Below are 18,470 nucleotides of genomic sequence, written 5' to 3'. Positions count from 1 at the left end.
GATCAGCTTGTTACCTGAACCAGTGCTAATCAACACACTGCCCTTGCCTTTAGCCTCAATCAGCCTACCATCTCCAATTCTAATCCTCGAGTGGAAGCTTCTGTCTAGGCTTTTGAACAGCTTCTCATCTGCTGCCATATGGTGTGAGCAGCCACTGTCTAGTAGCCAATCATTGCTGGCCTTGGTTGTGCCAACAAAACAAGTTGCTGTGAACACTTGCTCCTCCTGAGCTTGAATGTCCTTAGCAGGTCTAGCTTGTTGCAGAGCAGCCTCCCTTGGTTTGCCCTTGCACACCTTCTCCACATGGCCAAACTGCTTGCATTTTCTACACTGAATATCTGGCCTAAACCAGCAATACTTTTCTGAATGTGTTGTCTTCTTGCAATGAACACATGGTGGGAACACCCTTTTTGCTTCATCTCTTCCTGACTTGACCCTTCTATTGTGCCAAGGCTGCTTGCCTTTTGCACTCACACTCGAGCCTTCACTGGCTTTAGCCTGGAAAGCAGCTTCAGGATTCTCCTCCTGCCTATTTGCCCTTCTTTGCTCAAGTGCATACAGGGAGTTTATCAGCTCAGACAAAGAAATGGCTGATAAGTCCCTCGAGTCCTCACGTGAAGAGATTTTAGACTCAAATTTCTCAGGGAGAGTTGTAATAACCTTTTCAACAACTCTGCTCTCTGTGAAGTCCACTCCCAGGAGCCTAATGCTGTTGACAATGGCCATTATCCTGTCTGAGTACTGCTTGATGGTCTCAGACTCCTTCATCCTCAAATTTTCAAAGTCTCTCCTGAGGTTGATCACTTGCTGTTGCCTTGTCTTATCAGTCCCCATGAACTCCTCCTTCAGCTTCTCCCAAGCCTGCTTTGGTGAGTCACAGGCCATGATGCGAGTAAATATCACATCAGAGACTCCATTTTGCAAGCAGGCCATAACCTTATGCTTCTTGGCTCGCTCCTCAGTATGTTGCCTCATCTGTGCAATGGTGGGATTGGCTCTCAATGGAGGTGGTTCAGCATCATTCTCGATCACACTCCAAAGATCATGTGCCTGGAGATAAGTCTTCATTTTAACTATCCAAATGTGATAGTTTTCTCCAGTGAACACTGGTGGAGGTGGTGGAGTGAAACTCATTCTGCTAGACTGAATCCAAATGCTTCGATCTTACCAAATTTTGAACTTGCTGTTGGTTTTGATTCGAACACAACAGATTGCATACAAAGGCCCCTCAAAGACTCGGGCTCTGATACCATTTGTAGGAACAATGGCAGCAGCAAGCATCAAACAAAGTTTCAAATCTGTATTTGTAAGACTGAAGCAAGAAGAATCGAAGCAAAGAAAAAGTAAAGCAATGAACACAATTGAATACTCAGCAAAGTTGTAACTGAACATTGCATTTTTCATTCAAGATTTGAATATATAAAAGAGCTACAAATTTTGGTTCATTTGACAGATACCTAATGACATAACTACTCCCACTTAAACTAAACTAATACAAGCTTAAGTCAAATACAAAATAAGCTGACATATCAGCTTTTACATCATCAATCCAATCACAAACTTAATCCAACTAACTATTAAAGCTAGTTACAATCAAACTAAACTAAGTTACATCAAAACAAAACAGCAATATCAGTTGCTTCATTTGGTCTGAAAACCATTCGTGCATACCAAGCAAAATGAGCTGAGCTCGATAGCTGCTGGTCTCGATAGTAGCATGCTTCCGGCTCCATGTTGCATTGCAGTCCAGCTTTCAACACAGTATCAGCTTTCTCCCCATCTTTTACTTTCCAATCAAAGCATTGAACAAGGGCTCCAATCGTGGCATGCAATAGGGACGTAGCAAGGGATGCACCAGGGCAACCTCTCCTTCCACTGCCAAATGGAAGATAATGAAAATCTCGGCCCTTCATTTCAGTACAGTTGCCTAAGAACCGCTCAGGCATGAACTTTTCAGGTTCCTTATAGCAATTGGGATCCCTCATTAACATGTAGACGTTGATGAAAACTCTAGTCCCTTTCTGGATATCAAAGCCGTTGATCTTGCTATCTTTGTTTGAAAGTCGGCGGAGAAAGGGCGATGGAGGGTGTAGTCTTAGGATTTCCTTCGCTACCGCTTGCAGGTAAGGGAGTTTCGGGACATCAGATTCTTTGATAAGTCTGTTGTTCCCCACAACTGAGTCTATCTCTTCTCTAAGGATTTTGAATATGTTGGGATGGTTGATAAGCTCCTTCATAGCCCATCGAATTGCCGCTGCTGTTGTATCCACACCAGCCATAAATAATTCCTATATCAGCAGAGCAGGCATCAAATTGTCATCAATGGTGGTCGACTGTTTTTGTATGGAGTGAAAATTTAAGCAATCTGATCCCTAGTCAACTTAACTTCAGCATCTGCGTCTTTGTAAGTCTCCAACAAAATATCTATCACATCTTTCTCATCATCATTTTCACAGTTGTACTTCATATCATTATCTTGATAATCCTTCATAATCTGCTCAATCAACTGATCGTAACCCTTTAGGGTCAAATTAAGCCTCTTTCCTTTACCAAAGAGGTCAAATTTCTTCAAAGGACCAAACACTTCTGCTAAATGAAACTTTGCTGCATATTTCAAGGTAACTGGAATAATTTTTCTGATCTCTGCGTTTTGACTAGGATTGTTCGAATATCTCCTTCCCATTGCCATCTTATAAATCGTGCTATGTGTCACCTCTGTCAGCTCTGCTGTCAAGTCACATGGTTCCCCTGCTTTAGACCTGTTCAGCAGTGATTTTATGAGCTTGATTGTCTCTTGCTCTCCGATATTGGTGAATCGTTGGAGCTGTGAACCCGCAAGCAGCTTGGTCATGAATAATTTCTTCATGAACCTCCAATAAGCACCATAAGGGGCATTAACGAAAGAACTGTCTTCATAGATATGGTAATTAGTGGGACCGGGTTGGAACTTGGAGGCAAAATCAGTGTCAAATGTCCTCAATATTTCTTGAGCTGATTTTGCATCTGAGACCACAACGAATTTAGCAGCTCCCAAGCGTATCTGCATTAAGGGGCCATATTTTCTGGCTAGAGTTGCGAAAGATGTAGGTAATCCGGATTTCAAAAGATGGATGTGACCAATGATGGGTAGAGCTGGAGGGCTGGGTGGACACTTGCCTTTGGACTTGGAGTTTCTCAAGGACTTAACCAACAAAATTAGCAAAAGAGTAGAAATTATCATGAGTAAGAAGTCTGTGAGGACAAGAGTAGGTATGGCAGATGATGAGAAGTAGTTTTCTTTTGTTTTACATATGGGCTGATAACAATCAGACTTATATGATTGTACTTGACATCAAGTGGCAAGCATTGTTATTCTAAGAAATGGTAACGATATTTACATTCACGTGATACTCGCTTCATTTATTTTTTGTGTGTTAGGTTTGTGCGGGGTCTAAAATTTGGAATGTGGAACAAAAGGATTATTTATGCTATTTAAAAGGAATCGGGTACCTACCATTTCATTGCATGTTGAGCTTAATGGATCTTGATTTCAAGTCTTGCAAGTTGAAAAATTAGACTCTGCAAACCAACTCGACTTCAAATAGTCAGGGCTCAATATTGCTACGGGAAACTAGACTCCAAAAAGAAAAGAAATTAACTTGAACAATTATTTCATAACCCAGAAATTTGCAAACCCAAAAGCCACACATACTACTCTGGGAGAGTTTTATTGAGAGTGCTTGGAACATTTATACGACACAGGTTATTTTTCATTCCTGAAATGGATCAAAGCGTAAAATAGGATAACATTCCATGGGAAGTGCCATCGCACCTGAAAATCCTGACCCAACAGTAATGTCAACCTTTGCCCCATCTTTAGTTTTCCAATCAAAGCATTGAACCAAGCTCCCAATTGTCCCATGCATAACTAGGTAAGCATGTAAGGAACCAGCGCATACTCTTCGACCACTCCCGAATGGAAGGAACCAAAAATCCTGATCCCTGTTTCCTCCCGAATTCTCCAAAAACCTCTCTGGCAAATACGTGTTAGGGTCACTCCAGGCTTCAGGGTGTCGCATAATAGCATAGGCATTGATGAGGACTCTATCCTTCACCTGGAGGTCGAAGCCATTGATGTTGCAGTCTTTGATGCATTCCCTATGGAAAATAGGCACCGGAGAATGCAGCCTCAAGGTTTCCTTGGAGATTGCTTGCAAGTAAGGGAGGTTTGGCACGTCTGATTCTTTGACTACCCTCTTGTTGTTGACTACTGAATCGATCTCTTCCCTTAGCCTCTTAAATACTTGTGGATGGTTCATCAGCTCTGCCATGCCCCATTGTATGGCTGCCGATGATGTATCAATGCTTGCAGTAAACAGTTCCTGTCACATATTTGTTGTTAAGTTAGTCAATGCAACTTTTGATTATGTATGCTACATGTAGTCCAGCATAAACTTTAGCTTCATTTTACAATTTGTACATTAAAAAGTAAAATGAACAGAACTCACAAAAATGAAATACTTGATTTGTTCTCTTGTTATCTTCAATCCAGCATTCTTGTCTCTATAAATTCCCAACAGAATATCCATCAGATCTTCATTTCCAGATCCATCATCCACCCCATAATTTTCTTCATAATCCCTTATAATCTGTTCCACTAATTTGTCATACCTTTCAAGTCCCTCTCTAAGCTTTTTCCCATTTCCAAAAAGGTCGAATTTCTTCAATAAACCATGCACTTCATTCACTCCTAGCTTTGCCGCCAATCCCATTATCTCCGTCACCAATTTCCACATCTCATTGCCTTCACTATTATCTTTTGAAAACCTCTTGTTCATTGTCATCCTGAATATCAAGTTGTTGGTTAAGTTGGCTAACTCCGCACTTAGATCACACCACTTCCCTTCCCTGGATTTCTTAACCAATGATTTCAATAGCTTCACCATCTCCTCTTCCCGTATATGGTTGAACCGGTCGAGCTGTCGTCCTGTGAAGAGCCTTGTCATGCAAAGCTTTTTCATAAACCGCCAGTAGGAGCCATAAGGACCAGTGATGAAACCAGCATCTTTGTATATGTTGTACTGGGCTGGACCAAACTCGAACCTTGAAGCAAACTCAGCGTCATGGACTTTCAATACCTCTTTGGCGACGACGGCATCTGAAACAACTATGAAGATGGATTGGGCTATATGAATGCGCATGAGGGGGCCATACCGCCGAGATAGGGCTTGGAAAGACTTGGGCAAGGAGGAGCTTAGGAGGTAGAGATGGCCGATAATGGGGAGTGCCAGAGGGCCGGGTGGGTACCGGATGGACGATTTCGGTTTTGCCCACCTTTTTATGAGCAAATAAACGATGATAATTGAAAGGACGGAAACCAAAAAGGGGTTTCTACAGTGCAAGAACTTGCTGCTTGTCGCCATGGCAGCACTACTGTGGGTAATGTAAGAGAAAACCATATTTTCTTCTTATAATAAAAAACATATACGATGATTCATGTCTGCTTATGCTATATTCATTAGCTACCATAAGCATATGGCTTGATTAAATGAGTATTTTTGTGTTTGTAAAAATAATACATTCATCTCTATAATTATAATTTTGCATCCCATGCATTTATCGGATCATCGGTTTTTCATTAATCTTTTTATAAACTACTACCTAATAATTAATATAACCCAATGTCAAACGATTCTATGCATGTAGTCACATGGACTGAATTCATATAAAATTAAGCACGTGATTTACCACTGTAATGGTACTTTTTTTTGTTAATTAAAGCTCCTAATATGACTTTGCTTCGAGTCTAATTGCTTCGCTAGGACGACAGTAAGCCAACATTATTTAGAATGGAGAATTCGATGATTGGTTTACAGGTTTGTTCAAACTTCAAATTGCCAACACTTCTGGTAATTCATTTGTTGGATTTCCCAGGATCCGACTCTAGCGGCTAAAACCATTGGTCCTACTATGTTAACATTTTAATTTTTTTTATAGATTAAGCCATTATAACCAGTACCAGAAAAACACTACAGATTTTAAATTCAATAAAAGGATATATTAGTACTCGAAACATAAAGTCATGCATGTTACAAGTTGGCCAACCATGCAAGATGCAACAGCTCAAACACATGATGAACCGTAAAGTGACAAGCTGCGAAATGAACCGTGAAGTGACAAACTGCGAAATGAACTATGAAATGACACAGTCAAGTGGTGAACTACGAAATAGCACAACGAAATAGCGAAGTGCGAGATGACTTCGCAGGTGGCGAGATGCAGCTAATGTCTTGATGCATGCAAACTCAGCTCGAATGCATGCTGCACTGGTTTGGTTTTTGTTTAGTTCCTTTATTATGTTACTTAGTTGAAAATGAACTTAGTTGTTAAGCCTTGTTGTGCTTGGGTAATGAATGACATGTCAAATAATGTTTTCAAGTTTCAAGATAGTTTAGTGGGATTGGTTGAGTATTTGGTGATGTATTTCACTTTAAATGTATTGTTTTCTTGTTGAATGCTAGAGCTAACAGATATATGCTCCTTTGCTGCACGTTTTTGCTTATTGTTGTCCGCTCGTCTTTGATAATATATATCACCAACGAGCCTATTCTTCCGTCTCCTTCCTTAATCTCAAAACTTCATTATTACTTTGAACCAGTTTGACTTGGTTTGTCAATGGTTGTATGTCGAAAAGAATTCCCAACTCACCTGTGACTTACCAAGGATGATACTGGTCTAACCCTTTTCCTTGTTTATCAATCAACAAAATTTGATCTCTCTTTCTTTAAGGAGCGTAAAAGCCTCCGCAAGTCATAAAGAAATTATCACAATAGTTTTTAGTTATCATTGCTTCTCTGAAATATATAGGTTTGTAAAATGTTGAAAATGTCTGTTAGTTGCTAGTCAAGTGGCAAATGGATCAACAAATATTAAAAGAATAAAATAGAGATTGACACGAGAGTTGATTACTAGTTCGGAAGATTTTATGTCTGTGGAGCTCTATCCTAAGAATAATCCATCATCAATCAATAGCACAATATATAATTTAAGTTTAATTTACTTGTCAATTTACAATGTCACTCCTAAACATCAACTCAAACGACTCTCCCCACTAAAACTTTCGTCTTAAAACTTAAGTACAACTGAACATAAAAACAGTTTATATACAAAGTAATTGCACTAAGAATAAGTTTTTAACATTGAATGGATAAGTGATCTCTCTCAATCATACAAAATCAAGTAAACAAATCTTCTTTAAATAGTCACTATAAGCTTGCAATTCTTTAACTAGTGTGAACATGAAAACCCTAGAATTGTGCTTGAATAATGCTCAACTCTTCTGCTTGTTAAAGAGCTTAACGGGTCAACTATTTATCAATACAAGTCACTTCTTCATCTAGATACTCTATTATTAGTCTAGCCCAATCAACAACAGGTGTTCTGGTAGTTGCAAACCCAGTTACAGCTGGTTCAAAATCTCACACTTGGTTCTCATTAGCTTCAAAGTCCTCAACAACAAGACTCGAGTCAACAATTGCATGTTTCTCTCTGCTCCACTTGTGTGAATGCTTCAACTCAGGTTATGGTGGCTTAGTGACATCTCATTCCTGAACTAAGTCTTTCTTTCGTTGCAACAAGATTTAGTAAATGAGTGAGAGAAATAGTAGCATGTGCCATTTCTTTCTAGGTGATCTCTACGAGTTTGACAATCTCATCAAAAATTAATTTGACAAGATCAATTGGAATAAAAGATGTTACCGTGTAAAGAATAGTTTGCATCTTTTTGTTAACAACCATGCTTGATATGGTGATAGTCATTTCCTAGTTACAATGGATTGTAGTATAGCATAGGTTGGTTGAAGCTCTGAAGTTCTAGAATTAGCCCCTTTGGTGCCCGACACATCGATCCCTAGAGTCTTCACAGCTTCTCCTTCAACGTACTCCGTAGTTTCATTCCTTGAAGGCTAAGAGGAGTCTGTAGGCCACCTATAAGGCATCATCGCCACCACATCAGGGCCCCTAGACCACATCACGCACCTAGGTAATGTCGGTCTCTCTTCCTCCCTCGACACCAACTTTGTTTGCCATCTCTCACTCTTGAATACAAACGCTCTCCCCATTACAGTCCTAGAACTATTTTGATTATTTTTAAAAAAATATTATATTGTTTTATATGTTTTTAATAAATTTTTAATATTTTTTAGTTATTTTCTGCGTGACATATAATATAAAATAGTTAAAAAAATTTACATAAAATAAATAGTTAAAATATTTTAATTTACGCCAAACTTGACATGCATGATCTACATGAATGGAGCATGAAATATGATGGTTAGATTATTAAAATATTAAGCATATAAAAAGTTACAGAATGGTATAAAACCGTTTTAGTTTTACATCGAAATAAGTGAATTTCTCCCCTATTATAAAACAGTGCAAAATTAGTATCATTATACACGTGACATGTTACATCATTACAATAAACTGAATTAACAATCGTTAACAAACACATCGTTTTGGTTGCGAGGACTTAACAGGTAATGCAAAGTTTTGTCTATCGAAAGAGTTACTGATGTATTTTCTTAATTTGATAGCTTAATTGAGTGCAAAATGTTCATAAAGGCTTAACTATTTCTTTTGAAAAACTATATGACTTTTTGAATCCTTAAACCTAAATTTTCTTTTTAAGGTGAAATGGTTGCAATTTTTCTATGCACTAAAAAAATTGTTACTTGGACTTTTTTTTATTTTTTATTTTGCAAGAAATCTAGTTTTACATGAGTGAAAAATATTATGTAAAAAATATATTTATTAAAAACTTATGTAAGAACCGAAGTTTTAGTTGAAATACTAAAGTTAAATATTTGAAATTCATAATATCTTTGGTTTAAATCTTTAGTGTTTTTATTAATTTTATATAAAAAATATAATAATAAAAAACTAACTTCTTAATAATATGATTTACTTTATAAAAATATTGTCATTTTTTAGCTGAGTTGGTGAACTCGTGACACCAACTCAAGACGGGTTGCTACTTAGAATTATATATCTTTATGCACGAAGGTACCTCAATAGCAGGTTTGCCCGAGAGGTTAAGGGGGAAGACTTAAGATCTTCTGTGCATAAGCACGCGTGGGTTCGAACCCCACAGCCTGCATTATAAATTCTTTTAATATATAATAAACAATGGCAATTTGAAAATCCGTGGATATTGGAGACAAAATATTCAGAATGATTGGCAGCTGTAAATGTGGAGATATCTACTATATGAAATCCGGTTGTTTATTCCAATACCAGATTTTAACTTTGAGTATAATTTACACAAATGTATGAAAAACATAATAAGCAATAATTATTTTAAATATATTTATTTTTTATTAGAAAAAAGATAACATCTTATTCTCTTAAATTTTATATAATTTAAATTTTTCATAAGCCAAGCCAAGTCGAGCAGCATCTTGATTCCAAAAAAAATTTCAATCCCAAGCCAACTTGCCTAAAAAACTCATTTTGCTATTTAAAAATTATTAATATATTATATATTAATATTTATAATTAAATTTAAATTTAAAAATATTTTTATTATTTAAATTGAGCTTGAATCATAAAAAAAATATTATCCAAGCTCAAGCCAAGTAAGGTAAAGCTTATTCAGCCAATGGGTACCTAACCCATGGATAGGTAAAGTTTATTTTTATCAACAAGTGTTAAGTGCAGTGGTAAGATATATTATACTCTCACGGAAAAATGTAAGTCCAAACCTTAGAGATGACATTGTTAGGAGGGGCAACCACAGATCCCCTGAAAGAATTAATCTTCATAAACCGTAAAACAAATATAGAAGATATTTTGATTGTACCCAAAAAAAACCAACATTGTTTTAAAACATCAATTAATATTTTTTTATTTAAAATATATATATACATTAATTCTAAATATGAATTACTTAGTACTATATTATTATTTTAAAAATAAGTTGTCCACGAATATGATTTATGCTAAAATATTTTGCTTCTATATTTTAATTTAAAATTTAATTGTGTATTTTAAATTGTGAAGAAGTAATCGAAGTGAAAAAAAATATATTTTTTTAAATATTATATCAAAGGCGGTGGAATATTAAAGTACTGATTTTTTAATGTGAAACTTTGATTGGAATGATTGCTTAATATTTTACTATTGGTTGTTTTTCAAATTTTATTTTCATTAATTTTCAAAATTAATGAATTTTTATTGTAAATTAAACCAATTAATAAATATTTTTTTAATTTATAAAATCTATTATTTAATAAATTTAGAAATAAACACAGAAAATCGCATATGATAACCAGTTTATATTAAATTGGATTTTTGGTCTTTTTTGAAGAAAACAAAGTTCATCTTTATTCTACATGTTTTTTCACAAAATTTTTGAAAGAATGATAGTACTCTTCCATTATAGATTTTAGGGTTTTCATACAGTATAATGAAAGGCAAAATAACATTTATATGCTCAACATTTTAGATGTTGGTGAATTAAGTGGGAATAAAACTACAATTTTCATTTAATTTTGTTAATTTGGAGTGGGAAGGGTAATATTCTTATTAAGAGTTTTTAATCAATTTTAAAAAATTGGGTGGGTGCAATTGCCCCCATAAGCGCGTAGGTAGATGAAATACAAAACTGAACCTAAAGTAACATTAGGATTATGCGCAGCAGCCGCCTCTACTGTCTTTTTGCATCTCCTGATTGGGAACAATAATCCGGGTTCCCTTAAGAAGTGCTGCATTGCCATTAGGATCTAACTCATCATTAGCAGTAAGTGTTTTCTTGCTGATTGTTCGATATATCTCTGTTAGAACCGTAAAAAAAGCTGTTTCAACATTGGTAGATTCTAGTGCTGATGTCTCCATGAAGAACAGGTTCTCTCTTTGTGCAAACTCTTGTGCATCTTCTGTTGGTACCGCTCTCAGGCTTCCCAAGTCACACTTGTTTCCCACAAGCATGATCACTAGATTCTGATCAGCATGTCCCCTCAATTCCTCTAGCCACCTTGCCATGTTGTCAAACGATTGCCGCTTGGTCATATCATAAACCAACATCGCTCCTACTGCTCCTCGGTAGTATGCACTTGTCACAGCCCTGTACCTGATTTCTTAAAGCAACAAGGGTACTTCAGCCGCACATCATACATTATGAAGGAAAGCAAAAGCTTGACGAGACAGCCATTGCCATGTTTACTTTGGGGTCTTAATCACTGAGTTAAAATGATTAAGGACCAAATCTAAATCACTTAGTATGCCAAAGAAGATGGTTTGATTTTATATAGTTCCACGTTGATGAATGGTTTGGTTTTATATGGTTTCACATCAAAGCAGCCTGCACGAAGACTGTCAAATATAAATATTAGCAATCTCTGCCTGTTGCCACAGCAGGATAACTAGTTTTTTTTTTTTAAAGCAAAGTAATTGTCATCATCAATATTTAAGATGAACAACCATAACAAACTGATAAATCAAATTTCTTCCTTTCATTTATGTGAATGCACTAACAAGTAGCATTTCAAGATTAGATTGGATGCAATGTGTATGACCAATAACACCCATTTTGCCAATATGCATACTGCATAAAGTAATCTATATCAGGGCTTATCTTATAGATTCAATCTAATTCTGGCAGAACTTGTGGATCTCCCTAGACAACAAGTCACTGTCCTCTTTATAATCATATACACAAATCCCTTGATATGCTTGAGCTGCTCTAGAAATCGCAAAAATAAACTAAATATGTCCGTGAATGCACCAGCTCATTCAGATAAACACATGCATACATGCATGCAAATAGGTAATGGTATATGCATCCATGTAATGAAAAAATAAGCATACTTATACATGATAGGCTCATCCATGTGCTTGTGCAAAAACACATACAAAAAAAATAGCAGATAGCTACAATAGTGGTAAACAAGGGGAAAAAATGATCAGTAATTGAACTCGATAGGGAACAAAATATCTGGCAAAAATATTGAGCAGCTTCATCTAAAATTTCAAGACTTCTCTATGGCTTTTCAGTCAGGAATCAGGATAAGAAAAAGTAATCTTGAGGCAATAGAAAAAAAAGGATGCATGCACATTTTAATTAAGACTTTCTAGATGCAAACAGAAAATTCATGTTTCCATCACAATTCAAGGATTATTTCAAGGTCCTTGAAGAATACCAAGCATATAGGTTTTTGTCGTATTGCAAGGCTGAAGTGTGTATAGATATAGATATATATATAAATAAAGATTTAAAGTAAATAAATTGTTGTGAAAATCTTATAAAATATATTTTATTTAAATTTAATTATAAAATAGATTTAAAATATTAAAAAAATAAAAGTTTAAATTAAAAGGTTTCAAAGGTCTTACAACCTAGATTGAGTTTTGAACAAGCTAAAGTTTTTGTCATTCAAGCATGGCTTGATCCATAAATAAATAGCTTAGCATGAACAGATTAAGTTTAAATATCACATATGACATTAATCTAGCAAACAATATATAAATTCCTTAAAATAAAATAAAATATCAATTTTGAAGTATCGTAATTAGCATAGTTACATATGTAAATTTTTTATGTTAAAAAGATATCCAGTCTAACTAAAATAATAAAAATCAATATAGAATTATTTCATATTACAAAAGAAAAAAAAAGGTTGTATACAATAATAATAAAAAAGTAAAATCCAAGTCGATCCAAATTTAGACAACTATTTGGACCAAGCCATCAAATTAGTCATTATATATATGCATATACATATGCATATATTTCAAACTAGCAATATTTTTAACTTTGCTCTTCGTATCTATTTCCCCAGCCTAACAATAATCTTGGCTTTGCCCCTGCTTATATCTATATGTAATTGTGTTCTCTCACTATGAAGGGTTAGGGTAAAGAATACGAGAGACAGTAACCATTATGCAGAGGGTTCACCATTGAGTAAAATGATGCAGCAATAAGCTAAGAACCCAGGGCAGTGATATATGCACAACTGTTCTCTGTACTTGCTTGATGGACAAATCCAGCCCAAGAATAAACCATAACACAAACAATCCATCAAGTCTGAAAATCCTGAAGTCTAACTTTGATGTTTTACTAGTTGGCATTGCAACATATAAGAGTAGGAAACAATACAACAGCAGCCACGATCATTACATTTCACTTCTCATTTAAAAAATTAGCATCTTAACCAGCAGAAAATTACTCTACATTAGAGGACTAAAATTTTCCAATGAATTCCATCTAAAAGCATTCCTAGAGAACACAAACAATAAAAAGACCTGGTAAGTGGTTGTTGGCCAGGTAGCTCAGCTTCTATGACATTGCGACTAACCATTTCAATCCAGCGTAATGATAGGATCAGAAATAGAATTTATAGGACTCAAGTTCCACATTAAACAACCTTAACTCCGGCACCACTCCTCCATATTATCATTACAGGATGTATAAAGGCATTGCCTTCCTATCTTATTCTTGGTCCATCCAATGAAACATTGATCCAGTTGCACCTTCTATGTATATGAAGTTTCCTAATTACCTAGCTAGAAATAATGATAGTGCCCTAATTTCCTAGCTTGAAATAATGAGACTTGGGTCTGCCTAATACAAATATTCCGAGGATAGAAAGAAGGATGTAAGCGTAAAATAACTGTTCCTTGACACTTTCTACTCCAATTCTTTATTTCCATCAAATATAACAATTATGCAAATTCAATAAAATAAAATAAAATAAAGTAAAATAACTAACTGAAAATTTCAGGGGAAAAAGTCGCACCTTTCTTGGCCAGCAGTATCCCAAATCTGCGATTTAACAGTCTTGTTATCAATTACAAGGGTTTTAGTCTGGAATTCAACACCAATTGTGGCTTTTGAATCCACACTGAATTCGTTCCTGGCGAAACGAGCAAGCAGCTGAGATTTCCCAACTGCTGAATCCCCAATCAAAACCACTTTGAATACATAATCAATCCTTTGATTATAATCGCCATATAAGTTTGACATCGTCACCACCCAATCAGATGCCCACTGAGATGAACCCGCCGATCAAAATCCACGAATTTAACCCGATCATAAAATACAATGATAAATATTCAGATTCTTCGTGTGGATCTGGCACAATATGCAAGAAATGAAGCTTCGCATGGCATAATTATAATCACAGTATGAAATGGGGAGAATGGCTAAAAGGGATGATGGTGAATGGGAGATTCGAACCGGCAAGTAGGGTTAGGGTTAGGGTTATAGGAAGCCAGTTAACGAAGAAGAAGATCAGAAAAGTTTGGATTCAGTGAAACAGTAAATTTTCTTTTATTTATTTATTTTTTGGGTTAATAGGTGAAGGAGAAAGACGATCACTTCCCCATCAACGGTTTTTAGTTTCTAACGTTCTACCTATGGCTATTCTTTTGTTTATGGCTTAAATATTTAAATAAATAAATAAAACTCTTGATAAAATCATTTAAAAATCAATTCAACTCAAACAATGGTTAAAAGATGATGTTAGTCCCTATACTCTAATCAAGTTTGAGATTTTATCCATGGTAAAAATAATTAGAGGACTTAATTTAAATATATTAAAAAAAAGCTTTATTAAATATTTAAATTAATACAATTTTAATGATCTTTTTATAAAAAAAAGTTCATGGATATTTAAATGATTTTTACAATTATTTTAAAACTAATACAAAATGTTAGAATATTTAAATTAAAAGAATATGAAATGGAATTTAAATATATTAAAAAAGTTTTATTAAATCTTAATATTTTAAAAATAAAACTATCATTGTACGTTCAATTAATTTTAATTTAGAAAACTTTAGACTATATGAAATGAATATTTTTCTTAAAAATGTGTATATACGTTTGTCCAATTTATTTCCCAATTATAAATGAATAATATTGTCCATAATCGTTAAATTTTCGTAATATTTAATTATTTTAGTACTCCACAATTAACTTTATATTGCATAATGTTATTAATGATAAAAAGATCTTTTTTTTATTTTTTTTATCAAAATAATACGATTACATCATTTTATATTTGTATGATTTTATAAAATTATATAAACTAATTTTGTCGATGTGCAACAATAATTGTGTGGGACTATTGTAAAAATTAAGATTGAGTGGGTAATCCATATTTTAGAAATCAAGAATATACTTATTTCAGAAGGTTCCCTTATTCCAAAATTTTTGATACAATCATGAAGGTTGCCAAAAGCCATCTTTAGGAATAGTTAATTTGGGAGTGGATAAGGGTTGTTGAATCACCAAATATTTATTTAAATCAACAAAAGTCATAACTACGTGAGAAATTATAACCAAGAGTGCAACCCTCCTACCCCTCCTCTTTCCAAACTTTTCCTTCCAATAAAAATAATAAAATTATTGTTGTACAACTACAATTCATTTTTTTTCATAAATGTTACAAAATTGCGAACCAAAATCTAAACAATTTTTTTCCAACCTCCAACACCGATTATCAAATCGACTTGGATCTAAGGTGCGTTATTGTACTTGCTGATGGGTACTGGTCCATCATACCAATCGTTGGGTCGTCATTTGGAGCTCGCAAGTTATAAGAAAAAACATTAATAGTTCACTAACTTAAATGAAAACTTTCGAATAGCTCAAGATTATTTCATAACTTTTTGAAGTCGAGTGATCAAAACGTAAACTTACTAATAGTATAGTGATCAAAATGTAAACTTATTAATTATTTAGTGAACTTAAGTATAATTTACTTAATAAAAAAATAAAATACATTCATGCTTGATACATACTTGAATCTACATAACATAGAGATGCAGTACCAAAAAAAAATGAACAAACTAAGAAGAGATTGTAGAGTGAGAAATGGTAATATGAGGAATGCAATCCTATACAATTTTCTCTTTATTCCAATATTGCTATGAAGTGGGAAGCTTTCTTAGCTTACACGATTAAGAATTCTGTGATGAAAACGCAACCAACTTTTTACATCACAAAAAGGGAAATTTTTAAACAAAAGAGAGAAATCTGAAAAACAAAGTAAAATCATAAAACTTGATCAGGGATCGGCTTCAGATATTTAAGCACTTGCAGTTTGCACGACGGTCGCTTAGCGTCTGAAAAAAAGATAATGTTATTGCAAGTGTAAGATGAAAAAAAAGCACAGAGCACCAGAAAGAAATGTTGAATTGGAAATTGAGGTTCTCTTTCAGTTACCTTGAACTGTTTTTGAAGATCGTTGATGTAGTCCACAGCCAAATCTAACATGTCTGCTGTGTTTGTTTGCTGCCAAAATGGAACCCCAAAACAATCAATTTCCAAATCTAGAACTGCTAAGGGGAAAAAAAAACAAACGAAACCATACCCTGTCCATGTTTGGGACAAGCTCTTGTAGCTTTCGCATTCGTTCACTAATTCGGGTTCTTCTCACCTGAAAGTAATTTACCCTTTATGATCCTCTCTAATGCAACTCAAAGTTACAATGATGTGTTCATGCATGTACACTAGTATGAGATGAAGGTATTCTTTACCCTTTCGGCAATGCTTCGAGGATGTGTAGCGCACCCACGCTTAGCTCTAATCTTACAAGGGACTGAATCTTGAAAGCTTAGAAACTTCTCCATGGCAGGCGTTTCATTCGACGTCTTCGGCAGACTCAAATGGTGAGACAATACATGAAGACGACTTCCACTATCACTGTTCTATTGATAAAGAAACACACATAAACGAAAATTGATTACGACAGCTTTAATCTTCATTTATCGGAGGAATTTAGAAAAGCAATAGTCGAAGATATGCAACTTCGATCATACCTGGTTGGCGGAAAAGAAGTTGGGGTCGTTATCTTGTGTCGTTTTCGAGCCAGAAAAGTTCTCTGGGAAGTTTGCAGAATCGTTCCAAGAACCGTATTGGTATCCAGTTCCGAGTTTAGCATCATTGCCAATTTCGGAAATCTGTGACAAGATGCCCAAGGATGAAGGTAGTCTTGATGAGAAGCTAATCTGATTCTTCAATCTGTTTGAACTTGAAGATGGACTTAGCTCTCCATTTGTATATCCCAAGCCTGCAATTTCACTGAAGCCATTTTCAGTATATTTTAATTTGCAATAAGTTTAATGATTATCAGCTTGATAGATCTATAATCCAACACCATATCTATTCAGCACAACCAAAATGTCAACTTTAAACGGTATAGGTCGCTATCCAATGTTAAATGACAAGAGAAAAACAAATATCTTCTTTTTTTCTTTTTTTTTAAAGGGACTGTTCTGTAACAACTAATCAAAATGTTCCAAAGCATTCAAAACCTCAAGAAAAGAAGTTGGCAATCATAAATGGGGACAAAGAACAATACCAGTTTGGACAGATAAGTTGGTAAATAGCCCTGGGGGCGAGCTGCTTTGCCTCAATAGGCTGGACGTAACCGGTTTCCCACAACGTGGATCCATTCCCAATAAGAGATATGAGGTGTCCATAGCAGAGGAGGTTTGTCTGGGATAATGAGGGGGTAATCCGGGAAACGTCTGCCGGGAATTCGCGTGGTCAACAGTCGCCTCTGTCCCAGATTTATCCTGGCTTGGATTCATGAACCTGTATATCAATCTGTCGGAGTGGGGACCGCCTTTGCTAAGGCCGGTATCAAGGCTTTCGCTGAAAGTAGCGAGAAGAGAACTGGGAGCAGAAAGGAAACGCAACAACTCCGAATTGGGTTGGCTGTTTTGGTTTTGACAACTTGGAGGGGTACTTGAATCCATCGCCAACTACCTCTAGTTTTGCCCCTGTTTTCCTTGTGAGAAGTTTTAAGCTAGAGAGGCATTGTACGTAGCAGAAGTCAGTGTGGAAGGGGGAATTTAAGCATAAAAATTGCAGGAAGCAAAATTTGAGCTTGATTTGTAAGCAGAGTGGGATAAGATCTTGAAGAAGAAGCAAAGCCCAAGATAATAAGTTGACAAGGGAAGGAGAAAAAAGAAAATAGAAGAGCGTTCCAGGGAAAAAGTGGAACTTGAAAGTTATACAAAGAGATGGACTTTTTGGTTAAAGAAGGGATCTTGTGAGAAGAGAAAACGGGAAAGACGAAGAGGATGAGAGAGAGATGGAGTATGAGGGCAAAAAAAGCAAGGAAGAGGGGGCGCTGAAAGTAGAAAAGTGAAACACTGAAACAAAGAAGAAGAAAGAAAGGCTGCGATATTTATCTGCTTTGCTTTGGTTTTGTTTTGAAATGAAAGCAGTCAATGTCAAAGGCAAAAATACAAGGAGAGGGAGAGCCATCCATGTAATATGCCCTTTACTGCACTTGGTTAACATTTCATTTGCACTCAAAACATTTGTTTTATTTTTAAAATTTTAATCTTTTTTATTTTTTAAATTTTAAAATACACGTCCAAGTTTTAAAATAGTTGACATCTTCAAATAATAAAAAATTACTCACTTGGTTATAATTTATCTAAAAAAATAACATTGTAATGAACATAAATTTAACCAA

General features: G+C 35.2%; 5 protein-coding genes and 1 non-coding gene across 6 annotated transcripts; 1 reads left to right on the top strand and 5 right to left on the bottom strand.

The window, feature by feature from the left end:
• Positions 1-1,454: 1,454 nt before the first annotated feature.
• On the bottom strand, positions 1,455-2,279 carry LOC121203120 (cytochrome P450 93A2-like). Its single transcript, XM_041100716.1, has one exon. The coding sequence runs from the start codon at positions 2,277-2,279 to the stop codon at positions 1,614-1,616; it is 666 nt and encodes a 221-aa protein (XP_040956650.1). The 3' UTR covers positions 1,455-1,613.
• A 77-nt stretch (positions 2,280-2,356) lies between these two features.
• On the bottom strand, positions 2,357-3,220 carry LOC107892534 (cytochrome P450 93B16). Its single transcript, XM_041100226.1, has one exon. It carries the CDS (start codon positions 3,218-3,220, stop codon positions 2,357-2,359), a length of 864 nt encoding a protein of 287 aa, XP_040956160.1.
• A 408-nt stretch (positions 3,221-3,628) lies between these two features.
• Positions 3,629-5,464, bottom strand: LOC107892888 (cytochrome P450 93A2). The gene is made up of 2 exons (XM_016817912.2): positions 4,488-5,464; positions 3,629-4,361 (listed from the first exon to the last, which is right to left on the bottom strand). Exons 1-2 carry the CDS (start codon positions 5,436-5,438, stop codon positions 3,750-3,752), a joined length of 1,563 nt encoding a protein of 520 aa, XP_016673401.2. The 5' UTR covers positions 5,439-5,464; the 3' UTR covers positions 3,629-3,749.
• A 3,589-nt stretch (positions 5,465-9,053) lies between these two features.
• On the top strand, positions 9,054-9,136 carry TRNAL-UAA (transfer RNA leucine (anticodon UAA)). The gene has a single exon. It is a non-coding gene; the product is annotated as a tRNA-Leu (tRNA).
• A 1,358-nt stretch (positions 9,137-10,494) lies between these two features.
• Positions 10,495-14,400, bottom strand: LOC107891275 (ras-related protein RABA4d). The gene is made up of 2 exons (XM_016816008.2): positions 13,773-14,400; positions 10,495-11,107 (listed from the first exon to the last, which is right to left on the bottom strand). Exons 1-2 carry the CDS (start codon positions 13,997-13,999, stop codon positions 10,666-10,668), a joined length of 669 nt encoding a protein of 222 aa, XP_016671497.1. The 5' UTR covers positions 14,000-14,400; the 3' UTR covers positions 10,495-10,665.
• A 1,462-nt stretch (positions 14,401-15,862) lies between these two features.
• Positions 15,863-18,230, bottom strand: LOC107891274 (transcription factor bHLH130-like). The gene is given in 7 exon segments (XM_041100715.1): positions 15,863-16,065; positions 16,068-16,104; positions 16,205-16,273; positions 16,353-16,418; positions 16,519-16,689; positions 16,801-17,051; positions 17,343-18,230. Coding segments are annotated over 7 exon segments (1,026 nt in total). The 5' UTR covers positions 17,743-18,230; the 3' UTR covers positions 15,863-16,033.
• Between the last annotated feature and the right edge of the window lie 240 nt (positions 18,231-18,470).

The sequence above is a fragment of the Gossypium hirsutum genome, chromosome D09 (genome assembly GCF_007990345.1).
Source record: "Gossypium hirsutum isolate 1008001.06 chromosome D09, Gossypium_hirsutum_v2.1, whole genome shotgun sequence".
Taxonomy (NCBI): domain Eukaryota; kingdom Viridiplantae; phylum Streptophyta; class Magnoliopsida; order Malvales; family Malvaceae; genus Gossypium; species Gossypium hirsutum.
This window is presented reverse-complemented; position numbering and strand designations above follow the sequence as displayed.